Source organism: Polypterus senegalus, chromosome 10 (assembly GCF_016835505.1).
Source record: "Polypterus senegalus isolate Bchr_013 chromosome 10, ASM1683550v1, whole genome shotgun sequence".
NCBI lineage: Eukaryota > Metazoa > Chordata > Cladistia > Polypteriformes > Polypteridae > Polypterus > Polypterus senegalus.
Window position 1 is genome coordinate 116,732,231 of NC_053163.1, and position 15,071 is coordinate 116,747,301.

The window sequence follows — 15,071 nt, forward strand, 5'->3', positions numbered from 1 at the left end:
CACTTCTGATCGACGGACTAGAAATGAAGACCAGCTATGATAATGGAGAATAAGTGATGTTGGCATCTGTTTCCACCAGTTCTCTCTATCCACAACTTATTTCTTGGTTTCTAACTTCAAGTCTCTTTCCTCTTAACGGCTCCTCACTGTAGTTTTTTCTGGCAATCAGCCGCTACAGTAGCTACTCTGCAACTGTGATGGAACATATGACTAATTCTACAATTTAAACCTGTTGAAAGGCCAAAACAAAAATCACACTAATATATAACTAAGTATGTGGTGAACATACAGCAAGAATTCAGTTTCTACTCGTCAGAAACGTTGGAACCAAAACCTACAACCGCTGCGAGTTTGTCCACCTTAGGTTTCGAAGAGACCAGTAGTGTGGAGACAATCAGACCAATGCAGTACTCCAACTGACCTCTGAGTAAGGAGTCAACAGAAACGAAAATGAGCCATCAGCGAGATCCTTCAGGACTGAGTTTGCATGTCCAAAAGCGGGATGGTCCCTGACTGCATCACAACGATTGTTAAACTGTGCTAACCATTCTAAGACATGCCTAATTCCATCTGGACGGTGAATCTTTTTTCCGCTTTGCAAGAAACACAATTTTAGTCAATAGGGTCTGGTTTTCTCAGCCCATTATATTTTCATCTGTTTATATCCAAAACTCGTATACAACTGGACTAGAGTACACATTCTGCAAAACAGCTAATAAAGTTCCACCGCATAAGGCAAGGGACTGCATCTCCAATGCTCGCCAGGCTTCTCCGAACTGCATGAACGATCAGGAAGGTTCGTTTTAATGTGACGATTATTCCAACAGATAAACTGGCTTACCTCTTCGCAGCATATTCACGAATGTTCTGACTTCTTTTGCCTTTTGATTTCAGCCGAATCTTCAGCAGCCACACAGCTTGCTTTACATCGCTGGTCGGCGGTGCATACTACCGGGTTGCTGGCGAGATGTCAGCGCAGACGCAGCGACTCCGCCTTCCCTTCCTGCCAATGTACCGGGCTCGATACCACGGTGACAGGTGTCACCTTTTGACTTCGTCTGTGAGATTGTGCTCAAAACGTCCAAAAAAAAAAAGTACAAACTGTTTTCAGTTTTACGTTCGCTTTTAATCTAGCCGGACAGTCGTTCCTCGTGTATGTGTTATAATGATGGTGATGTTTTAATAAGTATATAAGTCAAAATAAGCAAACAAGATATCATTTTTAACTTAGCAACACAGGTCAAGCAAAGTCCGAGCAGTCCGAGTACCATACTGTACGCTAGAAACTCTTAATACTTAAGAAAGTGCAATTAAAGAAATAAGTTGCAAACTCAAAGAGAAAGGTTGAAGTGTTTAAAGCTGAAATAAACTACATTTCCCACAATGCTTTACGAGGTAATTTACCGCTATCTTTAATATATCTTTAAATACTAAAAAAATTACATAAATATTCACTGATAATTATTATATTTAGTAGTATACACACAATCACCTTCAAAAATTACCGAAAAGTTTTTAATAATTTTATACATCGGAAATGTTTCGAAGTATTCCTTCCGGAATAAGGTGGCCATTTTGATTTCCCCCAATAGTTCAATTCTTCAAGGGTATTCAGTTCGGTGGGAGAGCAGGAAGAGCAAAGATGTATAATTTGGCGAAAGCAGCTGTGAATCTTAGCGGTAAGAGTGCATCTGGCAATGTGTTTCTAAGGGGTGTATTTCTGTTAATGTTCGGTAATTAATAATTCATATACCAGAGTCCGACATGTAGAGGACATCGATCATGTGTATTCACATCTCGGCACATTCAATGCATAAAATGTCTTATTACACGTTTTTGAATTTATACATAAGTGTCTTTTTTGTGCGGTGGTTCTTCCGTATTCTTCACTATTGCAGTTGTTGGGTGAACACCAAAGTAATTCATCGTGAGCGGTGACCGGATCTTTCACGTCGCCAGTGTGTGAGCAATCCGACATAGCAGTTCTGTAAGAAAGTGGATCACCAAACAAATGTTGGGTTTGTCCCCGGTGAGTGGGTGGGATTAAAATGCATACACATGGGTCATTTTACGCATAGAGACCTTGGCTGCTATCATTGTTAATTCTAAAATGGAAGAAGGTCCAGAACATACAGGAGCTCAGCTTGGATGAAGGGCAGAGGGGAGGCTTGAACCTGAATGCGTCACAGAGCGGTGTTAGTGTCCGCTCACAGGTAAAGGCTACATGTACAGCCACGGTGGTCACCATCTCTAACCTTGGCAGTCACAAACACATACGATGATGGCTTAATGCTTCGGTAGGATGCCTTACATTTTGAAGGTTTGTGTTTTAATTGATGTATTGGTACACGAAAACCACTTACAGGTTTTGATTTTTTATAGATAATTAGATATTGTCACGTTTTCAGTTTTATTTGGCTGCATTGGGCAGTCTCATTGCACCACCGTTACCTTATTTCTTAGCTGTAAGCACTGTCTGGATGTTGCTGAGTAAACCGACTTAGAATTGTTCACTTAAATGCATGTCAGCTACATCATAACGAGTAACAAACTATACAGACTATTACAGGTTAAGACGTGAGGAGTTATTCCATATTGTCGTTCATTCTGTCCATACAGTGAAAATGATCCTTTAGTGTTGCAATGCCTTCGTCATACTAAAGTATGAAGTACATGTACAGTATATGGATGAAGCTGGAAAAAAAGATAACCCACCTCAATAGAAATTGGCATCTGTTGAGCCTATAGAGAGCTGTAGAGAACATGCCTGAGTTTGGGGTAAATTTGTTTATATTTTTGTGGGGGGTTGGAGACAAAGGCATTTTGTGGCAAAAATCTAGCCCCATTATATTTACTTGACATACTTGTTGTACTCATTAAAGGGTATTCTATTTGTAAAATGTCAAATGTACCTTTATAATCACATGAATTTTGCAAGAGTGTGTTAAGTGACATTCTAAATTGGCCCTAGTGGGTGGCTGGGGTGGATTTATATATATATGTGTGTGTGTTCGACCTGCTATGTTCCCTTCTTTGCACCCTATGCTATCTGGGAAAATAAGTTCTAGCAGAACCCTGTGACCCTGTCCTGGACTAAACAGTTTAGAAAATGACTGACTTTTAGTTTAGTCAGGTAGTTTTACTACAGTGTGAACACTGTAGCGTGATTTGAAAATGTGTACTGTGTTTTGCATTATGTTTCATAGATGTTCATGTAGCTTCTTGAGGGTTGATTATGTGTTTTTGGCTGCCTTTAGTCACTGTTGTGTGTTTTGTTTTTTAGCACGTGGTGTTCGCTATACTGCAGTTCGCCAATGCCATCACAAAACAGGCCCTAATTTCCATGATAAGTATGGCAACCTTCTTCTGGCAACAGGATTCCTGTTTTGTGCATCTGTATGGGGATATGTAAGTTTTTTTTTGGATTTCTGATGCCATTAATAATACATTTTTACATTGTAGTGAGATATTGGCAGTTATTAAAGAGTTCTAAAGGTTGCATACAATATGTCTTTATGTTGTATTTTAAACATTTTTCCAATTGCTGAAAGCAGTATTTAGAATTCCAGTGGTAAAAAAGTATTTTTTTGACAATCTGATTTAGGGAGTTGAGGTAGACCATTTTAGGCCTATTCTAATTTCATATGTCAACTGACAGGTACAAGGACAGTAAAGATATTTTGCATGCTATAAACTTAACAGTTTCTATGAAATATCCAGTGAAATTTGTAATACTGAACATGCTGTTTCAAAAGTTGTATAGTTTTTCCATTCTGATATGTCCATTATGCAGTTCTTGTGCCTTTGTGTTTGTGTAGTCTCTCAAGTAGCTGTATTCCTCCTGAACCTTTTTGATGTCTATCTTGTATTTTGAGATTGCATCATTAGAAGTGGTCAGCTGTAGGGGTGAGCCAGGGGTTGATGATATTGTCTGTTGTCGATTGGCAGTGTACATCATCCACTTGCTGAAAACATTTGAGGAAATCTCCTCAAAATGGCAAACTACAGCCATCATTCCAACCCACCGCCCTCCTAAGGCTGCATCCTTTCAAAAAAAGCTGTAATTCAGTCCTATTTGCAGCAGCAGACATATGAGATACCTAAGTTTACCTATAGTTCAGTACCAATGCGCGTTATAGCTGAGGGAGGGCAGCCTGATCAGTGCATCACACACAAGGTTTGAAAGGGAAGAACACAGCCGGAGTGCTTGCGATTCACAGTGCCCATGGTTTCTCACTCTTTACATAGCTATTTTAGGTGGCTCTCTCTTCTTAAAATGATTGTTCACTGTGGCCACACAAATTGGAATTCTTTTGAGACTTGATCTGATTTTCCCCTTTAAAGGGGTCTCCTAACGCCACTCACTTGCATAATGGAAGAGGGTGGAGGGAAAAAGAGCAATGCTATTTTTATTTTACCCCTAATACCCCAATAACCGTTAGTGACAACATAACAATATGCTTCATAGCTGTATCACTTGGCAATGATATGAAATTTATATCGATTATTCTTTGTACTACCCTAACCTATGACTCCAAAATGTGAAGAAAAGTTCAGAAGAAATATTTCAATGACCAGATATGGCACTTTTTGAGCTGGAATGTCAAGGGACTCAATCATGAATTAAAGAGAAAGAAAGTGGTCTCTCACTTAACAAGTCTAAATGCCAAGATAGTATTTTTACAGGGAGAGTCGCGTATTAAGCTTGGACCAGTTTCGGTTGGAATGAAAGTGGTCTGGCCAAATTTTTCAGTGTAGCTATGCAAAGAAAGCCAGGGGTGTGGGAATCTTAATACACAGTACTATCCCATTTTTAGTGTCAGATGCAGTATCTGATTCTGAAGGGCAGTATGTCATGATGATGGGAAATTTATCTAATACTATAATGATTTTGATTAATATGTATACACCTAATACAGATAAAAGAGCTTTCTGTCAAAATGTATTTGCATCTATCCCTAATGTAAACACTCACAAAATTATAATGGCCGGAGACTTTAATCCTCGGACACAACTGTGATAATATCTAATACTACAAAGATAATTACACAGTTTGTAACAGATCATAACTTATCTGACCCATAGAGGTTCTTAAACCCTAACCTAAGAGCATACTCCTCCTTCTCACCCATACATCATTGTTACTCAAGAATCGCTTATTTCCTCATAATTTTTTTTGCCCACTATCAAATCTTGTAAGTACGACACTATTATTATCTCTGACCATGCCCCTGTGATCACTGAGCTTAAATTACTGCGTCCTGCATGCTTATCTCGTAACTGGCATCTTAACCCCCTGTCATTATCTGATGAGAAATGTACAGAATTCATATCTAAGCAAATTGATTAGACAAACACATCCTCTGAGGTATTGGCAGGTATACTGTGGGAAACTCTGAAGGAATTTTAACAAGACAGGTTATTTCATATCTTTCTGACAAAAATAAACTGGAAACCACTAAGGCGTCTTGACTTAATCTGCAAAATTACCAGAATATATCTAAAATATGCTATGTCTCAAAATAAGGCACTCTATATAGAAAAAGACTGGTTTTGCAACCTCAATTTAACCTCTTGACTACTAAAGAAACAGAACAGCTTATTTTTAAATCTCGACATCATTATTATGAACATAGGGAAAAGGTCAATAAGATCTTAGGCCAGCAAATCCACAAGCAGGAAGTCCGTAATGCAATAACCGCAATTAACAATACAGACAAACATAAAATTATTGACAATAAAAATGTAACTGACACATTTAGGGAGTACTATTAGTCCTTACATTCTACTCCACTTAAAGAAGTTAAGACAAAATCTATTGAGTTACTTGATTCATTAGAGATCCCACAGCAAGATACTCTTAGTGCTGCAGAGCTGGATATACTGCTGACACTTTCAGCATTACTAGATGCTGTAAACTCACTTCAAAATGGGAAATCGGCCAGCTACCCATTGGAAGTAAAAAAAAAATTAACATCAAATAAGTTCACTCCACTATTATTAGCCATGTTTATAGAAGCAACAGACAAGAAAATTCTACCTCTATGTTTTTGCCAAGCATTAATTGCCTTCTTTCCTAACAAGAACAGGGACCTACTACAATGTGCATCATATAGACCAATCTCTCTTCTGAATAACGATGTTAAGATACTCTCTAGAGTTCTAGCGAGAAGAATTTAGAAAGTGCTTCCTTTGGTAATATTGTAAGACCAAACCGGATTTATTAAAGGCAGACACTTCTAACCCTTCGACATTTGTTTAATCTAATATATACACCCATTATGTCTAATGCCCCAGAGGTCTAATGATGTTTAGATTTAGAAAAAGCATTTGATATGGTTGAATGGGATTACCTATTCACCACATTGCACAAATTTGGGTTTGGCACAAACATATGTATAAGGATCAAACTAGTTTATACTAGTCCAGAAGCCTCTGTTCGTATTAACAGCATTTCAGATAACTTAAAACTAGAAAGTGGTACTTGACAAAGATGCTTCTTATTACTTTTGATTTTTGCAGTTGCCATTGAACTGTTGGCTATTTACAGGGTGATTCAAAATTATGTTGGTGCTAATGGTACTGCTACAGTATGTATATACCTATATACAATTTTTTTGGACAATTTATGTGCCACATATGGTACATGTGTTGAATGTGATGGCAAACAGGTTGACAGATTCCTGTAAATCATCTTGCACGTATGAAGCATGTTTTGTGAATAACTTGTTTCTGCCATTCAAATGTTAACATAATTTTGACTTTCGAAACGCATCAGAGATAAAGGGGATTTTTCAGAGGACTTGAGCAGAAAATATCACTATATGCAGATCATATGGTACTGTATATATCGGACCCACAAAATTCTGTGCCAGCACTCCTAAAATCTTTAGCAGATATTCAAAAGCTATCTGGACTTGAAATCAATTTGAAAAAAGCATGCTTTTTCCAGTGAATTCTCTAGCATGTTATGTCGGATTGGACACCTTCCTTATTTTAGCAGATCAGTTTAAATATCTAGTGGTAAATATTACAAGTAAATATAAAGCTCTTTTTAACAAAATTTTGCTGTCTGCTTCGAAAAAATTAAACAAGACGTGACTAATATATATGGTCTACCCTCCACCCTGTGTTAACAGGGAGAATCAACATTGTTAAAATGGCCATCCTTCCCAAGCTGCTCTTCCTATTACAAAGCATTACCATATACATTAACTAATAATTTTTTATTTAAGAAATTGGACTCAATCTTGTCTTCATCTATTTGGAATCTGATACATCTACCCATCCAAAGGGAGACGATACAACAACCTAAAGCAGAAGGGGGCATGGCACTACCCAACTTTCAGTTTTATTAATGGGGCTGCAAATATTATATCTATAAAGACCTGGACATCAAACTAATGGAATGACACAAATTTATGAATATCCATAGGCTTGTTCTGCTTTAGAAATAAAATCTTGAGGGACTTTTTTATACTCGCTGCTCTGTGCCCCAGTTAATACAAACTGCTGTCATTACACTAAAAATCCAATTACCCTTCATTCTCTCAGAATATGGAACCAATGTAGGAAGGAAACACTTTAAGACAGAAAAGATTTTATCTGTTGCACCTCTACATAACAGCAACCTTTTTCCACCCTCTCAAACATATGCACTATTCAATGTCTAGAAAATGTCCAGTATTAAAACACGTAGAGACTTGCACATAGTTGATGTCTTTGCATCCAATGAATATACTTCAAATACAAATTCTCATCAACACAGTTCCTCCACTACATTCAAGCTAGAAATGTTGCTAAACAGAGTCTGCCCAATTTTCCTCACCCTCCACCTTGTTCTATTCCAGAAGAATTATTGATCAGTCTTGAAGATTCAGATAGCATCTTTACAATTTATAAAAAATATTTTAAATTCTCTTCCTTTCAAAAACCCAAGAGTACATTGGGGAAAAGGATCTGTCACTCAGTATTTCAGAGAAGGAGTAGAAGGCAGCCATGCACAGAATATACTTGAGCTCTATATGTGCAAAGCATTTAGTCATCCAATTTCAAATCTTCTATCGAGCGCATTTATCTTGTTTACAATTGACAGATGTTTCCAGGGCAAGATTCAACCTGTGATCGTTGCAGTCTAGCTCCAGTCTCACTGGGCCATGTGTTCTGAGCATGCACTAAATTCTAAACATTTTGGACAAAAGTCTTTGCGTGCCTATCAGACAGCCTTGGCATCACGGTCACTCTTAATCCACTAACAGCTGTGTTTGGTGTACTCCCAGATGGCCTTAAAGTGGAGAAGGACAAACAAACTGTAATTGCCTTTACTTCACTACTAGCATGTAGACTTATTTTGCTCAACTGGAAGAATCCTACCCCTCCACTCAAGTCAGTGGGTAACTAATGTTCTATACTACTTGAAATTGGAAAAAGTAAAATCCTCACTTAGAGGATCTGTACAAATCTATTTTTTTTTTAATATGGCAGGATCTAAACAATAACATTTTAGAATAAGCTTCCATTTCTAGGAAAAGCATATCCTCCTTTTCTTCCTTTTATAGAGTAGCTTCGGTTGCTGGCTCCTCTCTCTGTCTTGGGTGGGGTCAAATTTTGAATTGATTTGTTAAATTTGTCTTGACTGTATGTAGTGTTATCTGTTTCTAATTAAAATCAATAACCATATTAAAAAAATAAATATGAAATAAACTAATTACACCATACAATTATATCAAAGCAGTGCCTTGCATTTTTTAAAGCCAGTGGCAACTGTGGCATTATCCTTCTACATGCACATTGTATATTGAACTTTTTGCGTCATGTCGTTTGTATGCATGATAAGAAAGGTCAAAATGAGCTATAGACAAGCCACAAAGAGAATAACTGAGGATGCAGTTTTTGAGTGAGCCTGTTGGTAGACATTTTATTCAGATCCACTTTATACAGCAGATCTATTTTTAAGGTTTCATGCCAATGCAGCATTGTGAATTATAGCAATTTTTCTCCCTTGAATCATCAAAGTAGCATTACCGAATACTACAACTCTGTGTCCCAAGTTAAAACAAGTGCACAATAAAGTAGATGCATTTGCGGTACATGGGTAGAGCAGCTAATAATTTGTAATCCGCAAGTATCTTTTCTTGGTATGAAACATTGTCAACGTTTTAAAATTACAATGTGAACTTCTTAAAAAAAAAATTTCTGCTGCAATTGTCAGGTCTTGCATTCACAGCTATTAGCATTTTGTCGAATATCAGGACATTGCATGTTATCTCGGTGTCAGTGTGGGTTTCCTCCGGGTGCTCTGGTTTCCCCCCACAGTCCAAAGACATGCAGGTTAGGTGCATTGGTGATTCTAAATTGTCCCTAGTGTGTGTACCCAGTGTGTGCTTAGTGTGTGTGTGTGCCCTGTGGTGGGCTGGCGCCCTGCCCAGGGTTTGTTTCCTGCCTTAAGCCTTGTGTTGGATAGGATTGGCTCCTGCAGACGCCCGTGACCCTGTAGTTAGTATATAGCGGGTTAGATAATGGATGGATGGATCATATTGTTAATGTGAAACATGTGGAAAAACTCATTGTTATATTTAAAAGATTGATGTATTATATACAGCTGACCATTTTTCTTTGTCAACCTTCCAAGATTTTGCAAATGGATTTCACGTATATTCATTTAAAAGTTACTGTTATTTACTAAATGTTGGTTTAGTCCATTAAAATGGTGGTGTTAAACTTTGTCGATTCACAGAAAAGTTATTTCTGGCTCTGCTAGAAGTGGAAGGCAAATGTAATTTGACTAGTTAAGGCTAACGCCAAGGATAAAAAATATTTTTTTATTCTTATGTCTTTTTAGATTGTTTGTTTTTAACCTGAAACTGTTATTTCTTGTTGCCCTGGTCCTTTTTGCTGAACAGTGAGATTTTATTCTTGCACTACAGAATATATGAGTATTTGTATAATCGATTAGGTATGGAGAATGTTGTCAGTTAGGACATGCATATCTTACGTGGATGAATCACATAATACAGTGATTTCAGAAACTATTCATAGCCCATTCACTTTTTTCACATTATACTATGCTGCAGCTTTGTGCAAAAATCATTTAAATTAAATTTCCCCCCACATCCAGCAATTCTCAAAACCCTAAAACGACAAAGCAAAAACCGGATTTTAGAAAGTGAGTCCTTGGTCACCTCTTATCTTGGCCCTTCTCAAATTATTACAGGGTGGCGTGTCCCTGAGCCATAATGGAACTTTCATAGCAAAGGTCCTAAATCACTTTGTCAATGTGAGATTTCAGTTTTTTATTTTTAATAAATTTGCAAGAATTACAAATTTCATGTTATCATTCTGAGATATTGGGTGCTACATGATCTAAAGGGGAGAAAAAATAATTTAAATTATTTTAGAATCAGGCAGCAGCATAATGTGAAAAAAATCTAAATAGTTTCTGAATTTACTGTACTTGGTGATACAGTCTACAAATAAGTCTTGCATCACATGTAAGTGCCACATTTTGTGACTAGTTGGTATCTGCCAAATAGCATTGAAACTTGCTTTATCGTGTACACGTAAAAGGACAAGGTGATTACCTTGACTGCTGGAAATTAAGTTTTCTTGGTAGCACTGCCCAAGGTCCATCTCAGTAAGAGGCTTGTTTATTGAAAGAATAAAAAAATGTCAACACGGCACTCTTAATATCCTAACACCACCAATGATTTCACTTTCCCACTTTTTAAAGGTCATAGGAAACTGCTAAAAACCATTACAAGCTAGAAATGAAACACGGCTGGCTTACACCGTTACCAACCAGAACACAGTTTTGCATTATTGTATCCGCAGTCTTTTACACTAGCATGATTCGCTGTTACTGGAAAGCACGAAGGTCTGAATGGGGTTCCTATTTGTTTGTTTCCAACTAAAGTCTCTACCCTCTTTTTTTTTTTTTTTGATCCCTCCTGATCTAAAAGATGCGCTAACCTTGCCTTGCAGGTAGGCTGCTGTAGCTCAACAATCTAGCCCTGTCTAGCCTTCTCCCACACACTGCATCTCCCCCTGTGAAGTGCCTGCAGATCTGCTTCTTGGCCATGTCTCATTATATAAACTCCTTATATAACACTGACACTTTTAAATGGTTTTTCCTGGGACCCTCCAAAACCTTTCAAACTCTCAGGGAGTCCTAGACCCCTACATATTTTGCTTCTTGGATATACTTGGAAGAATCTGAAAAAGTGCGTGTTTGATTGTGTGTGGACTGTTGAGTTTAAGAGCAGTTTTTGGATTATCTTTTACTTTTGTACCAAGTTAATGTGTCCAGACCAAAAGCTCATTCTGTGTAAAGAGCAGTGCTTGATTTGTGGGTTTGTAATTACAATCCATTTCCTATCTGGTGTAATTACATCAAATCCTAGAATGAAATCTGTTTTATAATTATTGTTCCCATTGCAAAATTATTGCCACTATCTTGACTGGATTAAATTGTGTTGGCCCTGACATGTTTTTTGGCCTAGCACCACTTAATGCACATATTACTTTTAGTTGTAGCTTCGAATAAAGTGTTGTTTTTTTTTTTTTTGTTTTGATGATAGCACTTTGCACATAAACAACATAAACTCATGAATTGTTTAGACTGGAAGTCCTATACATAATAGAAACATAAAATAGAAATCAAGATGTAGTATTGGCAAATGTTTTGTGTTTAAGGAAATGCAGTCTATAAAATGTAAATGTTAGTTGAATGGCTTTATTGTTTATCTTTATTTTCGTTTACAGGTAGCAACGCAGACTGGTTTGGTCTGGAATTTTTCGCCAGTAGGGAGGATAAGCCCCAAACCATGGAATGAAGAATAAAGAAAACTGTTCTTTGCAGGATTGCTTTTGAAGTTCTGAACTGCTTATCTGAAGTGTTGCTGCTTACAAACAAATGTTATAGCAGGTCTATTGTGAAAGTTATCTAATAAATTAATAAAGAAACCATTTCACTTGCTCTATTTTTTTTTTTCTTATAGTAGACTTATCAAAACAGGATTACTGTAACTGTAAAACAATTATTTGTTGGTTATATTTCTAACTCGTAATAATTGTAACCAGTGATTATATTCACCAACAGGAAATATTAAACACATCTGTATCTACGATATATGTCTCAAACTGTAAAGTTAATGTTTTTCACACCCGGGCCAATGTTAGAAATTAGAATATGTCCAAACTCTGTTGCTATGTGAAGTAACTTCTGTGCTTTTAAATGGTATGGTATTGCTTATGAGCTTGATCTTTGTTAGTTAATCTCTTTAGGTTTATTAGCATTGCCTTTTAAAGAAATTACTGGTTGTGGAGTGAAGGTGTACTGTAAGCACTGCCATACTCTGTCTGGTATTCAGAAAGTTACCTCACTCTCTGAATTATTTGAATACTGGTCAGGTTTTACCTGTTTGAAGGAGTGGCTTTTATTTTGTTCTCACTTCAGAGAATTCATGGCTTAAAACTATTGTTCACATAAACATGGAAGTATGAAAAGCCTGTTGGGAAATATTTGAACATCAGCAGATCTCAAAATCCAGTAATCCTCTCTTCACTTTCTCTGCTAAAGATGTGGTCGCAAGCAAAATTACTGTAATTACAGGATGTTATTTTAACATCCCCAGAAAACTTTTTTTTTTTCCCCTGAGTGGCAGGAAAAAAATAATCACGTGTTAAAGAAGATAAGTAGTTTAGCCTGCTAGCTTCCATGTTTGGTTAAGTTAAAGTAGTATGTGGTTTACCACAACAATATTGGCAAATGTTGAAGATAAATCATAGTGCCAGCAAAAGTACAAAATAGAAATGCTGCAAACAATTTGAAAATTGCCCCAATGTTGGTATTGTGAACTGCCCTGCTGGGTTCAGTTAGCATGCATCCTCATAAGACTTCTTTCCAAATGGTGTAGTGGTTTCTGTGGTGACGTGAGGTACCAAAGCGAGGTATTATTGTAGCTGTACCTGGTGCTGAGCACAGTAGAGTTGGCAGTTGGTTATTATGGGATGCACTTGCCTGTCCTGGAAGTAAAATAACAATAATGCGTATGTTTGCCTTGAACAGATGGTGGCATTTTGAGTGCTTTCCAATAATCCTGATAAAGTGCAAGAAGAGGATATCACTTTTTATTATTATTATTTTGGCTTGTTAAAAGCACTGAAATTTCATTAGTCTGGCTTAGCATTTATGTAAAGGTTTGTGGACAGCAGCTTTCCAGTAAATCAGGTCTTTATTCTGAATGTTTTCTACTTAGACTTCATTTGTCCCCAAGGGAAAAATTAAAACTTCTATAACAGACAAACTACCTCCACAAGTAAGATTGTTTTGGTTTAAATAAGTGAGCTGCTGCTGTTAATCACAGGCCTGTATGTTAGTTTTATTTAATTTTAATGTCAAGGTTTATTTTTGTGACCCTGAGTAAAGTTAGGAGCACTCATTTTTTGGCTTGAGTTTAAGTTGAGAGTGTCGCTATAAAGTGGTTTACATACCACTCGGCTCCAGAAGGCTTCAGTTGAGCTCTGCTTGGAAGATTGACCAAATACTGTGTACCAGATTGAAGAAGAGTAAGCGTAGGGTCAGCAGGTTACAATCTGTAGCTTAATACCTTTACATTTCATACTGGAAAAGCAGGGTGAATCCACAGGGGATACCCATCCCTAGGTGCATTACTGCTGGATGTGTGGAGTTTAATGGAGATGCCCACTGGATATCTGAATTTTGTATCCTATGGGACAAGTCTCTTGGTGACAGCTGTACAAATACTACTCCATTCCTAAAGCCAAACACATTATTGTAATGATGTCAGACACATTCTCACACTGGTAAATTCAGTCCATCCCAGTTACAAGGTCTAGCAGCACTAGTATTTGAATCAATCCACCACTGGGTGCAGGACACACTCACACGTGGCCAACTTAGAAACTCCCATTAACATGCACATGTTTGGTGTTGGAATGCACATTCTCCATGCAGATGGTACCCAGGCTGGGCTTTGTTATCCAGAATAGTTGAGCAGAAATCCTATCCACTGTGCTCCCTATAGAATACTGATTAATACATATTATATAAAGAAGATATACTGTATATCTGTTTGCTTGTTGTATATTCTCTTTGCCAAGGCCCTAGTAATAAGAGCATTTAATTAGTCAAATGTAGATCAACAATTTAAGCAGACCAGTAAGAAGGTGCTGGATGCTCCAATAATAGTGACATGCCACACTTTTGTATCAAGCCTAAATAAATTGCCTGGGATTCCTAATTAATCTGCAGAAAAGCCATAGTCTATATGGAGATGCTGGAGTGTTGCAGTTCTTTTGCACATCATTATTCTGGTTAACAGCTTGAGGATCCTGATCTAAGCAATACAACTTTGGCTTTGTGGCTCAGAAAATTTAATTTGGTGGTTCTCTGCTTTTTCTGCTTACTGTACTTCCATTGATATGTTTTAATTCATGTTGTTTCTATGACAGAAAACTGAGGACACAAAGCTTATTCTGGTTTGCTCCATGTGCAAAGCAGGAACCAAGCTTGACGGAGCAACAACTTGAAATAGTAATGCAAAGTGTAACTTAACTACAGTACTGACTAAATGTATACTGTATATAGTACAGGTATCCATTCATGCATCCATTTAGATGTTCTGCCCAATTCAGAGAAGAGAGTGTCCATCAACTTGTGAGGAGCTGATGCCACTATCATGGCACCACTGAATTCAGGTAACAACATTGGAAATCTCATGGTAGGGAACCCTCACAAATACTCTGAGAATCAGAGAGCTGCATCAGGGCAGCCAGTGTGTATTCACCAGCTAATTGAACTGACTTAAGGAGTTTATATCTACACTGGCCTCCACAGTATTTGGAAGACATTTTTCCTTGATTTACGTCTCTGCCCCACAGTTTAAAATTACAAAAATGTAAACAACTTGGATGTGATTGAAGTGCACATTGCAGACTTTCATTGAAAGGTGTTTGTATACCTGTGGAAATTTTCCACATGATCCCCTCATTTCAGGGCACCATAATATGTCTGACAACTGGTGTCTCGGGTGTGTTTCATTGCTTCATAA

At 37.4% G+C, this 15,071-nt stretch overlaps 2 protein-coding genes across 2 annotated transcripts in view; one reads left to right on the top strand and one right to left on the bottom strand.

Annotated features, from left to right (window-relative positions):
• The window catches only part of LOC120537450 (A-kinase anchor protein 17B-like), a 46,514-nt gene extending 45,416 nt beyond the window's left edge, over nucleotides 1–1,098 (bottom strand). The window contains exon 1 of the mRNA XM_039766394.1: nucleotides 842–1,098. Within this exon, the coding sequence (XP_039622328.1) occupies nucleotides 842–854 (13 nt within the window). The 5' untranslated portion in view covers nucleotides 855–1,098. The remainder of the gene's footprint in view (nucleotides 1–841) is intronic.
• Nucleotides 1,099–1,549: 451 nt separating this feature from the next.
• On the top strand, nucleotides 1,550–11,974 carry LOC120537451 (cytochrome c oxidase subunit 7B, mitochondrial). The gene is made up of 3 exons (XM_039766397.1): nucleotides 1,550–1,679; nucleotides 3,284–3,408; nucleotides 11,761–11,974. The coding sequence occupies exons 1-3, from the start codon at nucleotides 1,643–1,645 to the stop codon at nucleotides 11,836–11,838; spliced, it is 240 nt and encodes a 79-aa protein (XP_039622331.1). The 5' UTR covers nucleotides 1,550–1,642; the 3' UTR covers nucleotides 11,839–11,974.
• The last annotated feature ends 3,097 nt before the right edge of the window (nucleotides 11,975–15,071 follow it).

Excerpts from the sequence above, each read along its gene's own strand:
- LOC120537451 (XM_039766397.1), top strand. The coding sequence starts at position 1,643 with ATGTATAATTTGGCGAAAGCAGCTGTGAATCTTAGCG. Across the intron at positions 1,680-3,283 it reads AGCAGCTGTGAATCTTAGCG|CACGTGGTGTTCGCTATACT; the intron begins GTAAGAGTGCAT and ends TTTGTTTTTTAG. Across the intron at positions 3,409-11,760 it reads GTGCATCTGTATGGGGATAT|GTAGCAACGCAGACTGGTTT; the intron begins GTAAGTTTTTTT and ends TTTCGTTTACAG.